Source organism: Taurulus bubalis, assembly GCF_910589615.1.
Source record: "Taurulus bubalis genome assembly, chromosome: 15".
NCBI classification, from domain to species: Eukaryota; Metazoa; Chordata; class Actinopteri; order Perciformes; family Cottidae; genus Taurulus; species Taurulus bubalis.
The window spans coordinates 22,612,762-22,631,400 of NC_136603.1; the positions used below are offsets into that span (position 1 = coordinate 22,612,762).

Consider the following 18,639-nt stretch of genomic DNA (forward strand, 5'->3'; position numbering starts at 1 on the left):
GCATCATTGTCATTGGAATTGGAACAAGGAGCTCTGACAGTGGAGAGTTGCAGAAAATATCATATGACCCTAGTTACACTCTATCAGCGTCTGAGTTCACTGACCTCCCCAGTATCCAGGAAAAGCTGTCCTCTCTCATGAGCACAGGGCTAGTGAGGGTCACACCCATGACACCAACAGTAACTGGTAAGAAAGTGATTGATTTTTACATTTCAAAATCATTGTCCAATGCAAATTGTACTGTAATCAAGTAAATTACGATAAGTTTAGGTCAGCTAGTCGCAATGTGACAACCCGTTTATCCCAGAAATTTTAGAAGAAATTGTTAAATCTTGAAGCTACCTTTCAACATCTGACTTTTGCATGAGAAATACTTGAGACACAAACCTAAATATGTCTCAAATTTGATCTACTCTAGTTGAGAGACAGCCAAAAGGAAGAGATGTTGTGTTCTTGTTGGATGGATCAGATGGTACTAGAACTGGATTCCCAGCAATACGAGACTTTTTGCAAAGAGTATTAGAGAGACTCAGTGTGGATGACAACAAAGACCGTGTCTCAGTGGTTCAGTACAGTAGAGATCCAGCTGTCCAGTTCTATTTGAACACATATGCGACAAAAGTCGAGATCCTTGACGTTGTCAGAGGTTTGAAGCACAAAGGTGGAAGACCCCTTAACACTGGAGCAGCGCTCCATTACGTGAAGGATAATGTCTTCACAGTCTCTGCTGGAAGCAGACGCCTGGAAGGAGTTCCTCAGGTCCTGATATTGCTAAGTGGTGGCCGGTCTTCTGACAGTGTTGATGCACCAGCTTCTGCCCTCAAACAGCTGGGTGTCTTGACCTTTGCAATTGGTACCAAGAGGTCTGATTGTAAAGAACTGCAGAAGATATCTCACGATGCCAATTCTGCTCTCTCTGTGTCTGATTTCATCGACCTTCAACGTATTCAACAGCAACTTCAGTCCTCCTTGGAGGCTGTGGTTATTGACATCCTCCCAGAATCCCCAACTGTACTTGGTATGTTGACAAGCACGGCCTTTTGGCTGGCCTTAAAGGCTACCTGACTTGTTTTGCCTTCACTCAATGAAATGTATTAAGTGAAATACCTGATAAGCTCTATTTTTGTATTTGAAATGAAGTGATGGTATGCTTCCATACTCATTAGAATTGGAAAAGGCCATGCTAGGTGCTGTTTAGAAATAATCCATTACGTTATGATTAGTATACGACGGTACTTTTTGCCAAAGTGTTTTATTTTTTGTCTTCCTATCATTTCTCAGTTTACACTGCCAAAAAGGATGTTGTATTCCTTCTGGATGGTTCTGATAGCACAAGTAATGACTTCCCTGCTATACAAGATTTTATTGAGAAGGTGGTTGAGAAACTCAATGTGGGAGAGAACAAAGACCGTGTGTCTGTCGTCCAGTACAGCAGAGATGCAGAAGCCCATTTCTACCTGAATACATACACCAAAACAAAGGATATTGTTGATCTGGTCAGAAGGCTGAGACACAGAGGAGGCAGACCCCTCAACACTGGGGCCGCCCTCCAATTTGTCAGTGACACTGTATTTACAAATCCTGCTGGGAGTAGGCGCCAGCAAGGTGTACCACAAATATTGATTCTGCTAAATGGTGGAAGGTCTGTTGACAATGTAGATACTCCAGCCTCTGTTCTGAGACAGCAGGGCATCATTGTCATTGGAATTGGAACAAGGAGCTCTGACAGTGGAGAGTTGCAGAAAATATCATATGACCCTAGTTACACTCTATCAGCGTCTGAGTTCACTGACCTCCCCAGTATCCAGGAAAAGCTGTCCTCTCTCATGAGCACAGGGCTAGTGAGGGTCACACCCATGACACCAACAGTAACTGGTAAGAAAGTGATTGATTTTTACATTTCAAAATCATTGTCCAATGCAAATTGTACTGTAATCAAGTAAATTACTATAAGTTTAGGTCAGCTAGTCGCAATGTGACAACCCGTTTATCCCAGAAATTTTAGAAGAACCTGTTCAATCTTGAAGCTACCTTTCAACATCTGACTTTTGCATGAGAAATACTTGAGACACAAACCTAAATATGTCTCAAATTTGATCTACTCTAGTTGAGAGACAGCCAAAAGGAAGAGATGTTGTGTTCTTGTTGGATGGATCAGATGGTACTAGAACTGGATTCCCAGCAATACGAGACTTTTTGCAAAGAGTATTAGAGAGACTCAGTGTGGATGACAACAAAGACCGTGTCTCAGTGGTTCAGTACAGTAGAGATCCAGCTGTCCAGTTCTATTTGAACACATATGCGACAAAAGTCGAGATCCTTGACATTGTCAGAGGTTTGAAGCACAAAGGTGGAAGACCCCTTAACACTGGAGCAGCTCTCCATTACGTGAAGGATAATGTCTTCACAGTCTCTGCTGGAAGCAGACGCCTGGAAGGAGTTCCTCAGGTCCTGATATTGCTAAGTGGTGGCCGGTCTTCTGACAGTGTTGATGCACCAGCTTCTGCCCTCAAACAGCTGGGTGTCTTGACCTTTGCAATTGGTACCAAGAGGTCTGATAGTAAAGAACTGCAGAAGATATCTCACGATGCCAATTCTGCTCTCTCTGTGTCTGATTTCACCGACCTTCAACGTATTCAACAGCAACTTCAGTCCTCCTTGGAGGCTGTGGTTATTGACATCCTCCCAGAATCTCCAACTGTACTTGGTATGTTGACAAGCACGGCCTTTGGCTGGCCTTAAAGGCTACCTGGCTTGTTTTGCCTTCACTCAATGAAATGTATTAAGTGAAATACCTGATAAGCTCTATTTTTGTTTTTGAAATGAAGTGATGGTATGCTTCCATGCTTATTAGAATTGGAAAAGGCCATGCTAGGTGCTGTTTAGAAATAATCCATCACGTTATGATTAGTATACGACGGTACTTTTTGCCAAAGTGTTTTATTTTTTGTCTTCCTATCATTTCTCAGTTTACACTGCCAAAAAGGATGTTGTATTCCTTCTGGATGGTTCTGATAGCACAAGGAATGGCTTCCCTGCTATGCAAGATTTTATTGAGAAGGTGGTTGAGAAACTCAATGTGGGAGAGAACAAAGACCGTGTGTCTGTCGTCCAGTACAGCAGAGATGCAGAAGTCCATTTCTACCTGAATACATACACCAAAACAAAGGATATTGTTAATCTGGTCAGAGGGCTGAGACACAGAGGAGGCAGACCCCTCAACACTGGGGCCGCCCTCCAATTTGTCAGTGACACTGTATTTACAAACCCTGCTGGGAGTAGGCGCCAGCAAGGTGTACCACAAATATTGATCCTGCTAAATGGTGGAAGGTCTGTTGACAATGTACATACTCCAGCCTCTGTTCTCAGACAGCAGGGCATCATTGTCATTGGAATTGGAACAAGGAGCTCTGACAGTGGAGAGTTGCAGAAAATATCATATGACCCTAGTTACACTCTATCAGCGTCTGAGTTCACTGACCTCCCCAGTATCCAGGAAAAGCTGTCCTCTCTCATGAGCACAGGGCTAGTGAGGGTCACACCCATGACACCAACAGTAACTGGTAAGAAAGTGATTGATTTTTACATTTCAAAATCATTGTCCAATGCAAATTGTACTGTAATCAAGTAAATTACTATAAGTTTAGGTCAGCTAGTCGCAATGTGACAACCCGTTTATCCCAGAAATTTTAGAAGAACCTGTTCAATCTTGAAGCTACCTTTCAACATCTGACTTTTGCATGAGAAATACTTGAGACACAAACCTAAATATGTCTCAAATTTGATCTACTCTAGTTGAGAGACAGCCAAAAGGAAGAGATGTTGTGTTCTTGTTGGATGGATCAGATGGTACTAGAACTGGATTCCCAGCAATACGAGACTTTTTGCAAAGAGTATTAGAGAGACTCAGTGTGGATGACAACAAAGACCGTGTCTCAGTGGTTCAGTACAGTAGAGATCCAGCTGTCCAGTTCTATTTGAACACATATGCGACAAAAGTCGAGATCCTTGACGTTGTCAGAGGTTTGAAGCACAAAGGTGGAAGACCCCTTAACACTGGAGCAGCTCTCCATTACGTGAAGGATAATGTCTTCACAGTCTCTGCTGGAAGCAGACGCCTGGAAGGAGTTCCTCAGGTCCTGATATTGCTAAGTGGTGGCCGGTCTTCTGACAGTGTTGATGCACCAGCTTCTGCCCTCAAACAGCTGGGTGTCTTGACCTTTGCAATTGGTACCAAGAGGTCTGATAGTAAAGAACTGCAGAAGATATCTCACGATGCCAATTCTGCTCTATCTGTGTCTGATTTCACCGACCTTCAACGTATTCAACAGCAACTTCAGTCCTCCTTGGAGGCTGTGGTTATTGACATCCTCCCAGAATCCCCAACTGTACTTGGTATGTTGACAAGCACGGCCTTTGGCTGGCCTTAAAGGCTACCTGGCTTGTTTTGCCTTCACTCAATGAAATGTATTAAGTGAAATACCTGATAAGCTCTATTTTTGTTTTTGAAATGAAGTGATGGTATGCTTCCATACTTATTAGAATTGGAAAAGGCCATGCTAGGTGCTGTTTAGAAATAATCCATTACGTTATGATTAGTATACGACGGTACTTTTTGCCAAAGTGTTTTATTTTTTGTCTTCCTATCATTTCTCAGTTTACACTGCCAAAAAGGATGTTGTATTCCTTCTGGATGGTTCTGATAGCACAAGGAATGGCTTCCCTGCTATGCAAGATTTTATTGAGAAGGTGGTTGAGAAACTCAATGTGGGAGAGAACAAAGACCGTGTGTCTGTCGTCCAGTACAGCAGAGATGCAGAAGTCCATTTCTACCTGAATACATACACCAAAACAAAGGATATTGTTAATCTGGTCAGAGGGCTGAGACACAGAGGAGGCAGACCCCTCAACACTGGGGCCGCCCTCCAATTTGTCAGTGACACTGTATTTACAAACCCTGCTGGGAGTAGGCGCCAGCAAGGTGTACCACAAATATTGATCCTGCTAAATGGTGGAAGGTCTGTTGACAATGTACATACTCCAGCCTCTGTTCTCAGACAGCAGGGCATCATTGTCATTGGAATTGGAACAAGGAGCTCTGACAGTGGAGAGTTGCAGAAAATATCATATGACCCTAGTTACACTCTATCAGCGTCTGAGTTCACTGACCTCCCCAGTATCCAGGAAAAGCTGTCCTCTCTCATGAGCACAGGGCTAGTGAGGGTCACACCCATGACACCAACAGTAACTGGTAAGAAAGTGATTGATTTTTACATTTCAAAATCATTGTCCAATGCAAATTGTACTGTAATCAAGTAAATTACTATAAGTTTAGGTCAGCTAGTCGCAATGTGACAACCCGTTTATCCCAGAAATTTTAGAAGAACCTGTTCAATCTTGAAGCTACCTTTCAACATCTGACTTTTGCATGAGAAATACTTGAGACACAAACCTAAATATGTCTCAAATTTGATCTACTCTAGTTGAGAGACAGCCAAAAGGAAGAGATGTTGTGTTCTTGTTGGATGGATCAGATGGTACTAGAACTGGATTCCCAGCAATACGAGACTTTTTGCAAAGAGTATTAGAGAGACTCAGTGTGGATGACAACAAAGACCGTGTCTCAGTGGTTCAGTACAGTAGAGATCCAGCTGTCCAGTTCTATTTGAACACATATGCGACAAAAGTCGAGATCCTTGACGTTGTCAGAGGTTTGAAGCACAAAGGTGGAAGACCCCTTAACACTGGAGCAGCTCTCCATTACGTGAAGGATAATGTCTTCACAGTCTCTGCTGGAAGCAGACGCCTGGAAGGAGTTCCTCAGGTCCTGATATTGCTAAGTGGTGGCCGGTCTTCTGACAGTGTTGATGCACCAGCTTCTGCCCTCAAACAGCTGGGTGTCTTGACCTTTGCAATTGGTACCAAGAGGTCTGATAGTAAAGAACTGCAGAAGATATCTCACGATGCCAATTCTGCTCTATCTGTGTCTGATTTCACCGACCTTCAACGTATTCAACAGCAACTTCAGTCCTCCTTGGAGGCTGTGGTTATTGACATCCTCCCAGAATCCCCAACTGTACTTGGTATGTTGACAAGCACGGCCTTTGGCTGGCCTTAAAGGCTACCTGGCTTGTTTTGCCTTCACTCAATGAAATGTATTAAGTGAAATACCTGATAAGCTCTATTTTTGTTTTTGAAATGAAGTGATGGTATGCTTCCATACTTATTAGAATTGGAAAAGGCCATGCTAGGTGCTGTTTAGAAATAATCCATTACGTTATGATTAGTATACGACGGTACTTTTTGCCAAAGTGTTTTATTTTTTGTCTTCCTATCATTTCTCAGTTTACACTGCCAAAAAGGATGTTGTATTCCTTCTGGATGGTTCTGATAGCACAAGGAATGGCTTCCCTGCTATGCAAGATTTTATTGAGAAGGTGGTTGAGAAACTCAATGTGGGAGAGAACAAAGACCGTGTGTCTGTCGTCCAGTACAGCAGAGATGCAGAAGTCCATTTCTACCTGAATACATACACCAAAACAAAGGATATTGTTAATCTGGTCAGAGGGCTGAGACACAGAGGAGGCAGACCCCTCAACACTGGGGCCGCCCTCCAATTTGTCAGTGACACTGTATTTACAAACCCTGCTGGGAGTAGGCGCCAGCAAGGTGTACCACAAATATTGATCCTGCTAAATGGTGGAAGGTCTGTTGACATTGTAGATACTCCAGCCTCTGTTCTCAGACAGCAGGGCATCATTGTCATTGGAATTGGAACAAGGAGCTCTGACAGTGGAGAGTTGCAGAAAATATCATATGACCCTAGTTACACTCTATCAGCGTCTGAGTTCACTGACCTCCCCAGTATCCAGGAAAAGCTGTCCTCTCTCATGAGCACAGGGCTAGTGAGGGTCACACCCATGACACCAACAGTAACTGGTAAGAAAGTGATTGATTTTTACATTTCAAAATCATTGTCCAATGCAAATTGTACTGTAATCAAGTAAATTACTATAAGTTTAGGTCAGCTAGTCGCAATGTGACAACCCGTTTATCCCAGAAATTTTAGAAGAACCTGTTCAATCTTGAAGCTACCTTTCAACATCTGACTTTTGCATGAGAAATACTTGAGACAAAAACCTAAATATGTCTCAAATTTGATCTACTCTAGTTGAGAGACAGCCAAAAGGAAGAGATGTTGTGTTCTTGTTGGATGGATCAGATGGTACTAGAACTGGATTCCCAGCAATACGAGACTTTTTGCAAAGAGTATTAGAGAGACTCAGTGTGGATGACAACAAAGACCGTGTCTCAGTGGTTCAGTACAGTAGAGATCCAGCTGTCCAGTTCTATTTGAACACATATGCGACAAAAGTCGAGATCCTTGACGTTGTCAGAGGTTTGAAGCACAAAGGTGGAAGACCCCTTAACACTGGAGCAGCTCTCCATTACGTGAAGGATAATGTCTTCACAGTCTCTGCTGGAAGCAGACGCCTGGAAGGAGTTCCTCAGGTCCTGATATTGCTAAGTGGTGGCCGGTCTTCTGACAGTGTTGATGCACCAGCTTCTGCCCTCAAACAGCTGGGTGTCTTGACCTTTGCAATTGGTACCAAGAGGTCTGATAGTAAAGAACTGCAGAAGATATCTCACGATGCCAATTCTGCTCTCTCTGTGTCTGATTTCACCGACCTTCAACGTATTCAACAGCAACTTCAGTCCTCCTTGGAGGCTGTGGTTATTGACATCCTCCCAGAATCCCCAACTGTACTTGGTATGTTGACAAGCACGGCCTTTGGCTGGCCTTAAAGGCTACCTGGCTTGTTTTGCCTTCACTCAATGAAATGTATTAAGTGAAATACCTGATAAGCTCTATTTTTGTTTTTGAAATGAAGTGATGGTATGCTTCCATACTTATTAGAATTGGAAAAGGCCATGCTAGGTGCTGTTTAGAAATAATCCATTACGTTATGATTAGTATACGACGGTACTTTTTGCCAAAGTGTTTTATTTTTTGTCTTCCTATCATTTCTCAGTTTACACTGCCAAAAAGGATGTTGTATTCCTTCTGGATGGTTCTGATAGCACAAGGAATGGCTTCCCTGCTATGCAAGATTTTATTGAGAAGGTGGTTGAGAAACTCAATGTGGGAGAGAACAAAGACCGTGTGTCTGTCGTCCAGTACAGCAGAGATGCAGAAGTCCATTTCTACCTGAATACATACACCAAAACAAAGGATATTGTTAATCTGGTCAGAGGGCTGAGACACAGAGGAGGCAGACCCCTCAACACTGGGGCCGCCCTCCAATTTGTCAGTGACACTGTATTTACAAACCCTGCTGGGAGTAGGCGCCAGCAAGGTGTACCACAAATATTGATCCTGCTAAATGGTGGAAGGTCTGTTGACAATGTACATACTCCAGCCTCTGTTCTCAGACAGCAGGGCATCATTGTCATTGGAATTGGAACAAGGAGCTCTGACAGTGGAGAGTTGCAGAAAATATCATATGACCCTAGTTACACTCTATCAGCGTCTGAGTTCACTGACCTCCCCAGTATCCAGGAAAAGCTGTCCTCTCTCATGAGCACAGGGCTAGTGAGGGTCACACCCATGACACCAACAGTAACTGGTAAGAAAGTGATTGATTTTTACATTTCAAAATCATTGTCCAATGCAAATTGTACTGTAATCAAGTAAATTACTATAAGTTTAGGTCAGCTAGTCGCAATGTGACAACCCGTTTATCCCAGAAATTTTAGAAGAACCTGTTCAATCTTGAAGCTACCTTTCAACATCTGACTTTTGCATGAGAAATACTTGAGACACAAACCTAAATATGTCTCAAATTTGATCTACTCTAGTTGAGAGACAGCCAAAAGGAAGAGATGTTGTGTTCTTGTTGGATGGATCAGATGGTACTAGAACTGGATTCCCAGCAATACGAGACTTTTTGCAAAGAGTATTAGAGAGACTCAGTGTGGATGACAACAAAGACCGTGTCTCAGTGGTTCAGTACAGTAGAGCTCCAGCTGTCCAGTTCTATTTGAACACATATGCGACAAAAGTCGAGATCCTTGACGTTGTCAGAGGTTTGAAGCACAAAGGTGGAAGACCCCTTAACACTGGAGCAGCTCTCCATTACGTGAAGGATAATGTCTTCACAGTCTCTGCTGGAAGCAGACGCCTGGAAGGAGTTCCTCAGGTCCTGATATTGCTAAGTGGTGGCCGGTCTTCTGACAGTGTTGATGCACCAGCTTCTGCCCTCAAACAGCTGGGTGTCTTGACCTTTGCAATTGGTACCAAGAGGTCTGATAGTAAAGAACTGCAGAAGATATCTCACGATGCCAATTCTGCTCTCTCTGTGTCTGATTTCACCGACCTTCAACGTATTCAACAGCAACTTCAGTCCTCCTTGGAGGCTGTGGTTATTGACATCCTCCCAGAATCCCCAACTGTACTTGGTATGTTGACAAGCACGGCCTTTGGCTGGCCTTAAAGGCTACCTGGCTTGTTTTGCCTTCACTCAATGAAATGTATTAAGTGAAATACCTGATAAGCTCTATTTTTGTTTTTGAAATGAAGTGATGGTATGCTTCCATACTTATTAGAATTGGAAAAGGCCATGCTAGGTGCTGTTTAGAAATAATCCATTACGTTATGATTAGTATACGACGGTACTTTTTGCCAAAGTGTTTTATTTTTTGTCTTCCTATCATTTCTCAGTTTACACTGCCAAAAAGGATGTTGTATTCCTTCTGGATGGTTCTGATAGCACAAGGAATGGCTTCCCTGCTATGCAAGATTTTATTGAGAAGGTGGTTGAGAAACTCAATGTGGGAGAGAACAAAGACCGTGTGTCTGTCGTCCAGTACAGCAGAGATGCAGAAGTCCATTTCTACCTGAATACATACACCAAAACAAAGGATATTGTTAATCTGGTCAGAGGGCTGAGACACAGAGGAGGCAGACCCCTCAACACTGGGGCCGCCCTCCAATTTGTCAGTGACACTGTATTTACAAACCCTGCTGGGAGTAGGCGCCAGCAAGGTGTACCACAAATATTGATCCTGCTAAATGGTGGAAGGTCTGTTGACAATGTAGATACTCCAGCCTCTGTTCTCAGACAGCAGGGCATCATTGTCATTGGAATTGGAACAAGGAGCTCTGACAGTGGAGAGTTGCAGAAAATATCATATGACCCTAGTTACACTCTATCAGCGTCTGAGTTCACTGACCTCCCCAGTATCCAGGAAAAGCTGTCCTCTCTCATGAGCACAGGGCTAGTGAGGGTCACACCCATGACACCAACAGTAACTGGTAAGAAAGTGATTGATTTTTACATTTCAAAATCATTGTCCAATGCAAATTGTACTGTAATCAAGTAAATTACTATAAGTTTAGGTCAGCTAGTCGCAATGTGACAACCCGTTTATCCCAGAAATTTTAGAAGAACCTGTTCAATCTTGAAGCTACCTTTCAACATCTGACTTTTGCATGAGAAATACTTGAGACACAAACCTAAATATGTCTCAAATTTGATCTACTCTAGTTGAGAGACAGCCAAAAGGAAGAGATGTTGTGTTCTTGTTGGATGGATCAGATGGTACTAGAACTGGATTCCCAGCAATACGAGACTTTTTGCAAAGAGTATTAGAGAGACTCAGTGTGGATGACAACAAAGACCGTGTCTCAGTGGTTCAGTACAGTAGAGATCCAGCTGTCCAGTTCTATTTGAACACATATGCGACAAAAGTCGAGATCCTTGACATTGTCAGAGGTTTGAAGCACAAAGGTGGAAGACCCCTTAACACTGGAGCAGCTCTCCATTACGTGAAGGATAATGTCTTCACAGTCTCTGCTGGAAGCAGACGCCTGGAAGGAGTTCCTCAGGTCCTGATATTGCTAAGTGGTGGCCGGTCTTCTGACAGTGTTGATGCACCAGCTTCTGCCCTCAAACAGCTGGGTGTCTTGACCTTTGCAATTGGTACCAAGAGGTCTGATAGTAAAGAACTGCAGAAGATATCTCACGATGCCAATTCTGCTCTCTCTGTGTCTGATTTCACCGACCTTCAACGTATTCAACAGCAACTTCAGTCCTCCTTGGAGGCTGTGGTTATTGACATCCTCCCAGAATCTCCAACTGTACTTGGTATGTTGACAAGCACGGCCTTTGGCTGGCCTTAAAGGCTACCTGGCTTGTTTTGCCTTCACTCAATGAAATGTATTAAGTGAAATACCTGATAAGCTCTATTTTTGTTTTTGAAATGAAGTGATGGTATGCTTCCATACTTATTAGAATTGGAAAAGGCCATGCTAGGTGCTGTTTAGAAATAATCCATTACGTTATGATTAGTATACGACGGTACTTTTTGCCAAAGTGTTTTATTTTTTGTCTTCCTATCATTTCTCAGTTTACACTGCCAAAAAGGATGTTGTATTCCTTCTGGATGGTTCTGATAGCACAAGGAATGGCTTCCCTGCTATGCAAGATTTTATTGAGAAGGTGGTTGAGAAACTCAATGTGGGAGAGAACAAAGACCGTGTGTCTGTCGTCCAGTACAGCAGAGATGCAGAAGTCCATTTCTACCTGAATACATACACCAAAACAAAGGATATTGTTAATCTGGTCAGAGGGCTGAGACACAGAGGAGGCAGACCCCTCAACACTGGGGCCGCCCTCCAATTTGTCAGTGACACTGTATTTACAAGCCCTGCTGGGAGTAGGCGCCAGCAAGGTGTACCACAAATATTGATCCTGCTAAATGGTGGAAGGTCTGTTGACAATGTAGATACTCCAGCCTCTGTTCTCAGACAGCAGGGCATCATTGTCATTGGAATTGGAACAAGGAGCTCTGACAGTGGAGAGTTGCAGAAAATATCATATGACCCTAGTTACACTCTATCAGCGTCTGAGTTCACTGACCTCCCCAGTATCCAGGAAAAGCTGTCCTCTCTTATGAGCACAGGGCTAGTGAGGGTCACACCCATGACACCAACAGTAACTGGTAAGAAAGTGATTGATTTTTACATTTCAAAATCATTGTCCAATGCAAATTGTACTGTAATCAAGTAAATTACTATAAGTTTAGGTCAGCTAGTCGCAATGTGACAACCCGTTTATCCCAGAAATTTTAGAAGAACCTGTTCAATCTTGAAGCTACCTTTCAACATCTGACTTTTGCATGAGAAATACTTGAGACACAAACCTAAATATGTCTCAAATTTGATCTACTCTAGTTGAGAGACAGCCAAAAGGAAGAGATGTTGTGTTCTTGTTGGATGGATCAGATGGTACTAGAACTGGATTCCCAGCAATACGAGACTTTTTGCAAAGAGTATTAGAGAGACTCAGTGTGGATGACAACAAAGACCGTGTCTCAGTGGTTCAGTACAGTAGAGATCCAGCTGTCCAGTTCTATTTGAACACATATGCGACAAAAGTCGAGATCCTTGACATTGTCAGAGGTTTGAAGCACAAAGGTGGAAGACCCCTTAACACTGGAGCAGCTCTCCATTACGTGAAGGATAATGTCTTCACAGTCTCTGCTGGAAGCAGACGCCTGGAAGGAGTTCCTCAGGTCCTGATATTGCTAAGTGGTGGCCGGTCTTCTGACAGTGTTGATGCACCAGCTTCTGCCCTCAAACAGCTGGGTGTCTTGACCTTTGCAATTGGTACCAAGAGGTCTGATAGTAAAGAACTGCAGAAGATATCTCACGATGCCAATTCTGCTCTCTCTGTGTCTGATTTCACCGACCTTCAACGTATTCAACAGCAACTTCAGTCCTCCTTGGAGGCTGTGGTTATTGACATCCTCCCAGAATCCCCAACTGTACTTGGTATGTTGACAAGCACGGCCTTTGGCTGGCCTTAAAGGCTACCTGGCTTGTTTTGCCTTCACTCAATGAAATGTATTAAGTGAAATACCTGATAAGCTCTATTTTTGTTTTTGAAATGAAGTGATGGTATGCTTCCATACTTATTAGAATTGGAAAAGGCCATGCTAGGTGCTGTTTAGAAATAATCCATTACGTTATGATTAGTATACGACGGTACTTTTTGCCAAAGTGTTTTATTTTTTGTCTTCCTATCATTTCTCAGTTTACACTGCCAAAAAGGATGTTGTATTCCTTCTGGATGGTTCTGATAGCACAAGGAATGGCTTCCCTGCTATGCAAGATTTTATTGAGAAGGTGGTTGAGAAACTCAATGTGGGAGAGAACAAAGACCGTGTGTCTGTCGTCCAGTACAGCAGAGATGCAGAAGTCCATTTCTACCTGAATACATACACCAAAACAAAGGATATTGTTAATCTGGTCAGAGGGCTGAGACACAGAGGAGGCAGACCCCTCAACACTGGGGCCGCCCTCCAATTTGTCAGTGACACTGTATTTACAAACCCTGCTGGGAGTAGGCGCCAGCAAGGTGTACCACAAATATTGATCCTGCTAAATGGTGGAAGGTCTGTTGACAATGTAGATACTCCAGCCTCTGTTCTCAGACAGCAGGGCATCATTGTCATTGGAATTGGAACAAGGAGCTCTGACAGTGGAGAGTTGCAGAAAATATCATATGACCCTAGTTACACTCTATCAGCGTCTGAGTTCACTGACCTCCCCAGTATCCAGGAAAAGCTGTCCTCTCTCATGAGCACAGGGCTAGTGAGGGTCACACCCATGACACCAACAGTAACTGGTAAGAAAGTGATTGATTTTTACATTTCAAAATCATTGTCCAATGCAAATTGTACTGTAATCAAGTAAATTACTATAAGTTTAGGTCAGCTAGTCGCAATGTGACAACCCGTTTATCCCAGAAATTTTAGAAGAACCTGTTCAATCTTGAAGCTACCTTTCAACATCTGACTTTTGCATGAGAAATACTTGAGACACAAACCTAAATATGTCTCAAATTTGATCTACTCTAGTTGAGAGACAGCCAAAAGGAAGAGATGTTGTGTTCTTGTTGGATGGATCAGATGGTACTAGAACTGGATTCCCAGCAATACGAGACTTTTTGCAAAGAGTATTAGAGAGACTCAGTGTGGATGACAACAAAGACCGTGTCTCAGTGGTTCAGTACAGTAGAGCTCCAGCTGTCCAGTTCTATTTGAACACATATGCGACAAAAGTCGAGATCCTTGACGTTGTCAGAGGTTTGAAGCACAAAGGTGGAAGACCCCTTAACACTGGAGCAGCTCTCCATTACGTGAAGGATAATGTCTTCACAGTCTCTGCTGGAAGCAGACGCCTGGAAGGAGTTCCTCAGGTCCTGATATTGCTAAGTGGTGGCCGGTCTTCTGACAGTGTTGATGCACCAGCTTCTGCCCTCAAACAGCTGGGTGTCTTGACCTTTGCAATTGGTACCAAGAGGTCTGATAGTAAAGAACTGCAGAAGATATCTCACGATGCCAATTCTGCTCTCTCTGTGTCTGATTTCACCGACCTTCAACGTATTCAACAGCAACTTCAGTCCTCCTTGGAGGCTGTGGTTATTGACATCCTCCCAGAATCCCCAACTGTACTTGGTATGTTGACAAGCACGGCCTTTGGCTGGCCTTAAAGGCTACCTGGCTTGTTTTGCCTTCACTCAATGAAATGTATTAAGTGAAATACCTGATAAGCTCTATTTTTGTTTTTGAAATGAAGTGATGGTATGCTTCCATACTTATTAGAATTGGAAAAGGCCATGCTAGGTGCTGTTTAGAAATAATCCATTACGTTATGATTAGTATACGACGGTACTTTTTGCCAAAGTGTTTTATTTTTTGTCTTCCTATCATTTCTCAGTTTACACTGCCAAAAAGGATGTTGTATTCCTTCTGGATGGTTCTGATAGCACAAGGAATGGCTTCCCTGCTATGCAAGATTTTATTGAGAAGGTGGTTGAGAAACTCAATGTGGGAGAGAACAAAGACCGTGTGTCTGTCGTCCAGTACAGCAGAGATGCAGAAGTCCATTTCTACCTGAATACATACACCAAAACAAAGGATATTGTTAATCTGGTCAGAGGGCTGAGACACAGAGGAGGCAGACCCCTCAACACTGGGGCCGCCCTCCAATTTGTCAGTGACACTGTATTTACAAACCCTGCTGGGAGTAGGCGCCAGCAAGGTGTACCACAAATATTGATCCTGCTAAATGGTGGAAGGTCTGTTGACATTGTAGATACTCCAGCCTCTGTTCTCAGACAGCAGGGCATCATTGTCATTGGAATTGGAACAAGGAGCTCTGACAGTGGAGAGTTGCAGAAAATATCATATGACCCTAGTTACACTCTATCAGCGTCTGAGTTCACTGACCTCCCCAGTATCCAGGAAAAGCTGTCCTCTCTCATGAGCACAGGGCTAGTGAGGGTCACACCCATGACACCAACAGTAACTGGTAAGAAAGTGATTGATTTTTACATTTCAAAATCATTGTCCAATGCAAATTGTACTGTAATCAAGTAAATTACTATACGTTTAGGTCAGCTAGTCGCAATGTGACAACGCGTTTATCCCAGAAATTTTAGAAGAACCTGTTCAATCTTGAAGCTACCTTTCAACATCTGACTTTTGCATGAGAAATACTTGAGACACAAACCTAAATATGTCTCAAATTTGATCTACTCTAGTTGAGAGACAGCCAAAAGGAAGAGATGTTGTGTTCTTGTTGGATGGATCAGATGGTACTAGAACTGGATTCCCAGCAATACGAGACTTTTTGCAAAGAGTATTAGAGAGACTCAGTGTGGATGACAACAAAGACCGTGTCTCAGTGGTTCAGTACAGTAGAGATCCAGCTGTCCAGTTCTATTTGAACACATATGCGACAAAAGTCGAGATCCTTGACGTTGTCAGAGGTTTGAAGCACAAAGGTGGAAGACCCCTTAACACTGGAGCAGCTCTCCATTACGTGAAGGATAATGTCTTCACAGTCTCTGCTGGAAGCAGACGCCTGGAAGGAGTTCCTCAGGTCCTGATATTGCTAAGTGGTGGCCGGTCTTCTGACAGTGTTGATGCACCAGCTTCTGCCCTCAAACAGCTGGGTGTCTTGACCTTTGCAATTGGTACCAAGAGGTCTGATAGTAAAGAACTGCAGAAGATATCTCACGATGCCAATTCTGCTCTCTCTGTGTCTGATTTCACCGACCTTCAACGTATTCAACAGCAACTTCAGTCCTCCTTGGAGGCTGTGGTTATTGACATCCTCCCAGAATCCCCAACTGTACTTGGTATGTTGACAAGCACGGCCTTTGGCTGGCCTTAAAGGCTACCTGGCTTGTTTTGCCTTCACTCAATGAAATGTATTAAGTGAAATACCTGATAAGCTCTATTTTTGTTTTTGAAATGAAGTGATGGTATGCTTCCATACTTATTAGAATTGGAAAAGGCCATGCTAGGTGCTGTTTAGAAATAATCCATTACGTTATGATTAGTATACGACGGTACTTTTTGCCAAAGTGTTTTATTTTTTGTCTTCCTATCATTTCTCAGTTTACACTGCCAAAAAGGATGTTGTATTCCTTCTGGATGGTTCTGATAGCACAAGGAATGGCTTCCCTGCTATGCAAGATTTTATTGAGAAGGTGGTTGAGAAACTCAATGTGGGAGAGAACAAAGACCGTGTGTCTGTCGTCCAGTACAGCAGAGATGCAGAAGTCCATTTCTACCTGAATACATACACCAAAACAAAGGATATTGTTAATCTGGTCAGAGGGCTGAGACACAGAGGAGGCAGACCCCTCAACACTGGGGCCGCCCTCCAATTTGTCAGTGACACTGTATTTACAAACCCTGCTGGGAGTAGGCGCCAGCAAGGTGTACCACAAATATTGATCCTGCTAAATGGTGGAAGGTCTGTTGACAATGTACATACTCCAGCCTCTGTTCTCAGACAGCAGGGCATCATTGTCATTGGAATTGGAACAAGGAGCTCTGACAGTGGAGAGTTGCAGAAAATATCATATGACCCTAGTTACACTCTATCAGCGTCTGAGTTCACTGACCTCCCCAGTATCCAGGAAAAGCTGTCCTCTCTCATGAGCACAGGGCTAGTGAGGATCACACCCATGACACCAACAGTAACTGGTAAGAAAGTGATTGATTTTTTACATTTCAAAATCATTGTCCAATGCAAATTGTACTGTAATCAAGTAGATTACTATAAGTTTAGGTCAGCTAGTCGCAATGTGACAACCCGTTTATCCCAGAAATTTTAGAAGAACCTGTTCAATCTTGAAGCTACCTTTCAACATTTGACTTTTGCATGAGAAATACTTGAGACACAAACCTAAATATGTCTCAAATTTGATCTACTCTAGTTGAGAGACAGCCAAAAGGAAGAGATGTTGTGTTCTTGTTGGATGGATCAGATGGTACTAGAACTGGATTCCCAGCAATACGAGACTTTTTGCAAAGAGTATTAGAGAGACTCAGTGTGGATGACAACAAAGACCGTGTCTCAGTGGTTCAGTACAGTAGAGATCCAGCTGTCCAGTTCTATTTGAACACATATGCGACAAAAGTCGAGATCCTTGACGTTGTCAGAGGTTTGAAGCACAAAGGTGGAAGACCCCTTAACACTGGAGCAGCTCTCCATTACGTGAAGGATAATGTCTTCACAGTCTCTGCTGGAAGCAGACGCCTGGAAGGAGTTCCTCAGGTCCTGATATTGCTAAGTGGTGGCCGGTCTTCTGACAGTGTTGATGCACCAGCTTCTGCCCTCAAACAGCTGGGTGTCTTGACCTTTGCAATTGGTACCAAGAGGTCTGATAGTAAAGAACTGCAGAAGATATCTCACGATGCCAATTCTGCTCTCTCTGTGTCTGATTTCACCGACCTTCAACGTATTCAACAGCAACTTCAGTCCTCCTTGGAGGCTGTGGTTATTGACATCCTCCCAGAATCCCCAACTGTACTTGGTATGTTGACAAGCACGGCCTTTGGCTGGCCTTAAAGGCTACCTGGCTTGTTTTGCCTTCACTCAATGAAATGTATTAAGTGAAATACCTGATAAGCTCTATTTTTGTTTTTGAAATGAAGTGATGGTATGCTTCCATACTTATTAGAATTGGAAAAGGCCATGCTAGGTGCTGTTTAGAAATAATCCATTACGTTATGATTAGTATACGACGGTACTTTTTGCCAAAGTGTTTTATTTTTTGTCTTCCTATCATTTCTCAGTTTACACTGCCAAAAAGGATGTTGTATTCCTTCTGGATGGTTCTGATAGCACAAGGAATGGCTTCCCTGCTATGCAAGATTTTATTGAGAAGGTGGTTGAGAAACTCAATGTGGGAGAGAACAAAGACCGTGTGTCTGTCGTCCAGTACAGCAGAGATGCAGAAGTCCATTTCTACCTGAATACATACACCAAAACAAAGGATATTGTTAATCTGGTCAGAGGGCTGAGACACAGAGGAGGAAGACCCCTCAACACTGGGGCCGCCCTCCAATTTGTCAGTGACACTGTATTTACAAACCCTGCTGGGAGTAGGCGCCAGCAAGGTGTACCACAAATATTGATCCTGCTAAATGGTGGAAGGTCTGTTGACAATGTAGATACTCCAGCCTCTGTTCTCAGACAGCAGGGCATCATTGTCATTGGAATTGGAACAAGGAGCTCTGACAGTGGAGAGTTGCAGAAAATATCATATGACC

General features: G+C 43.2%; 7 protein-coding genes across 7 annotated transcripts in view; all 7 read left to right on the forward strand.

Annotated features, from left to right (window-relative positions):
- The window catches only part of LOC306747679 (collagen alpha-3(VI) chain-like), a 143,096-nt gene that overhangs the window by 24,814 nt on the left and 99,643 nt on the right, over window positions 1-18,639 (forward strand).
- On the forward strand, window positions 168-1,065 carry LOC306747371 (collagen alpha-3(VI) chain-like; the record flags this gene model as incomplete). The annotated part of the gene is made up of 2 exons (XM_079230427.1): window positions 168-186; window positions 419-1,065. 2 exons carry the CDS (start codon window positions 168-170, stop codon window positions 1,063-1,065), a joined length of 666 nt encoding a protein of 221 aa, XP_079086553.1.
- On the forward strand, window positions 5,233-6,118 carry LOC306747373 (collagen alpha-3(VI) chain-like; the record flags this gene model as incomplete). The annotated part of the gene is made up of 2 exons (XM_079230429.1): window positions 5,233-5,251; window positions 5,484-6,118. 2 exons carry the CDS (start codon window positions 5,233-5,235, stop codon window positions 6,116-6,118), a joined length of 654 nt encoding a protein of 217 aa, XP_079086555.1.
- On the forward strand, window positions 6,921-7,806 carry LOC306747375 (collagen alpha-3(VI) chain-like; the record flags this gene model as incomplete). The annotated part of the gene is made up of 2 exons (XM_079230431.1): window positions 6,921-6,939; window positions 7,172-7,806. 2 exons carry the CDS (start codon window positions 6,921-6,923, stop codon window positions 7,804-7,806), a joined length of 654 nt encoding a protein of 217 aa, XP_079086557.1.
- Window positions 11,985-14,558, forward strand: LOC306747376 (collagen alpha-3(VI) chain-like; the record flags this gene model as incomplete). The annotated part of the gene is made up of 3 exons (XM_079230432.1): window positions 11,985-12,003; window positions 13,098-13,691; window positions 13,924-14,558. 3 exons carry the CDS (start codon window positions 11,985-11,987, stop codon window positions 14,556-14,558), a joined length of 1,248 nt encoding a protein of 415 aa, XP_079086558.1.
- On the forward strand, window positions 14,685-16,246 carry LOC306747377 (collagen alpha-3(VI) chain-like; the record flags this gene model as incomplete). The annotated part of the gene is made up of 3 exons (XM_079230433.1): window positions 14,685-14,691; window positions 14,786-15,379; window positions 15,612-16,246. 3 exons carry the CDS (start codon window positions 14,685-14,687, stop codon window positions 16,244-16,246), a joined length of 1,236 nt encoding a protein of 411 aa, XP_079086559.1.
- Window positions 17,049-17,935, forward strand: LOC306747378 (collagen alpha-3(VI) chain-like; the record flags this gene model as incomplete). The annotated part of the gene is made up of 2 exons (XM_079230434.1): window positions 17,049-17,067; window positions 17,301-17,935. 2 exons carry the CDS (start codon window positions 17,049-17,051, stop codon window positions 17,933-17,935), a joined length of 654 nt encoding a protein of 217 aa, XP_079086560.1.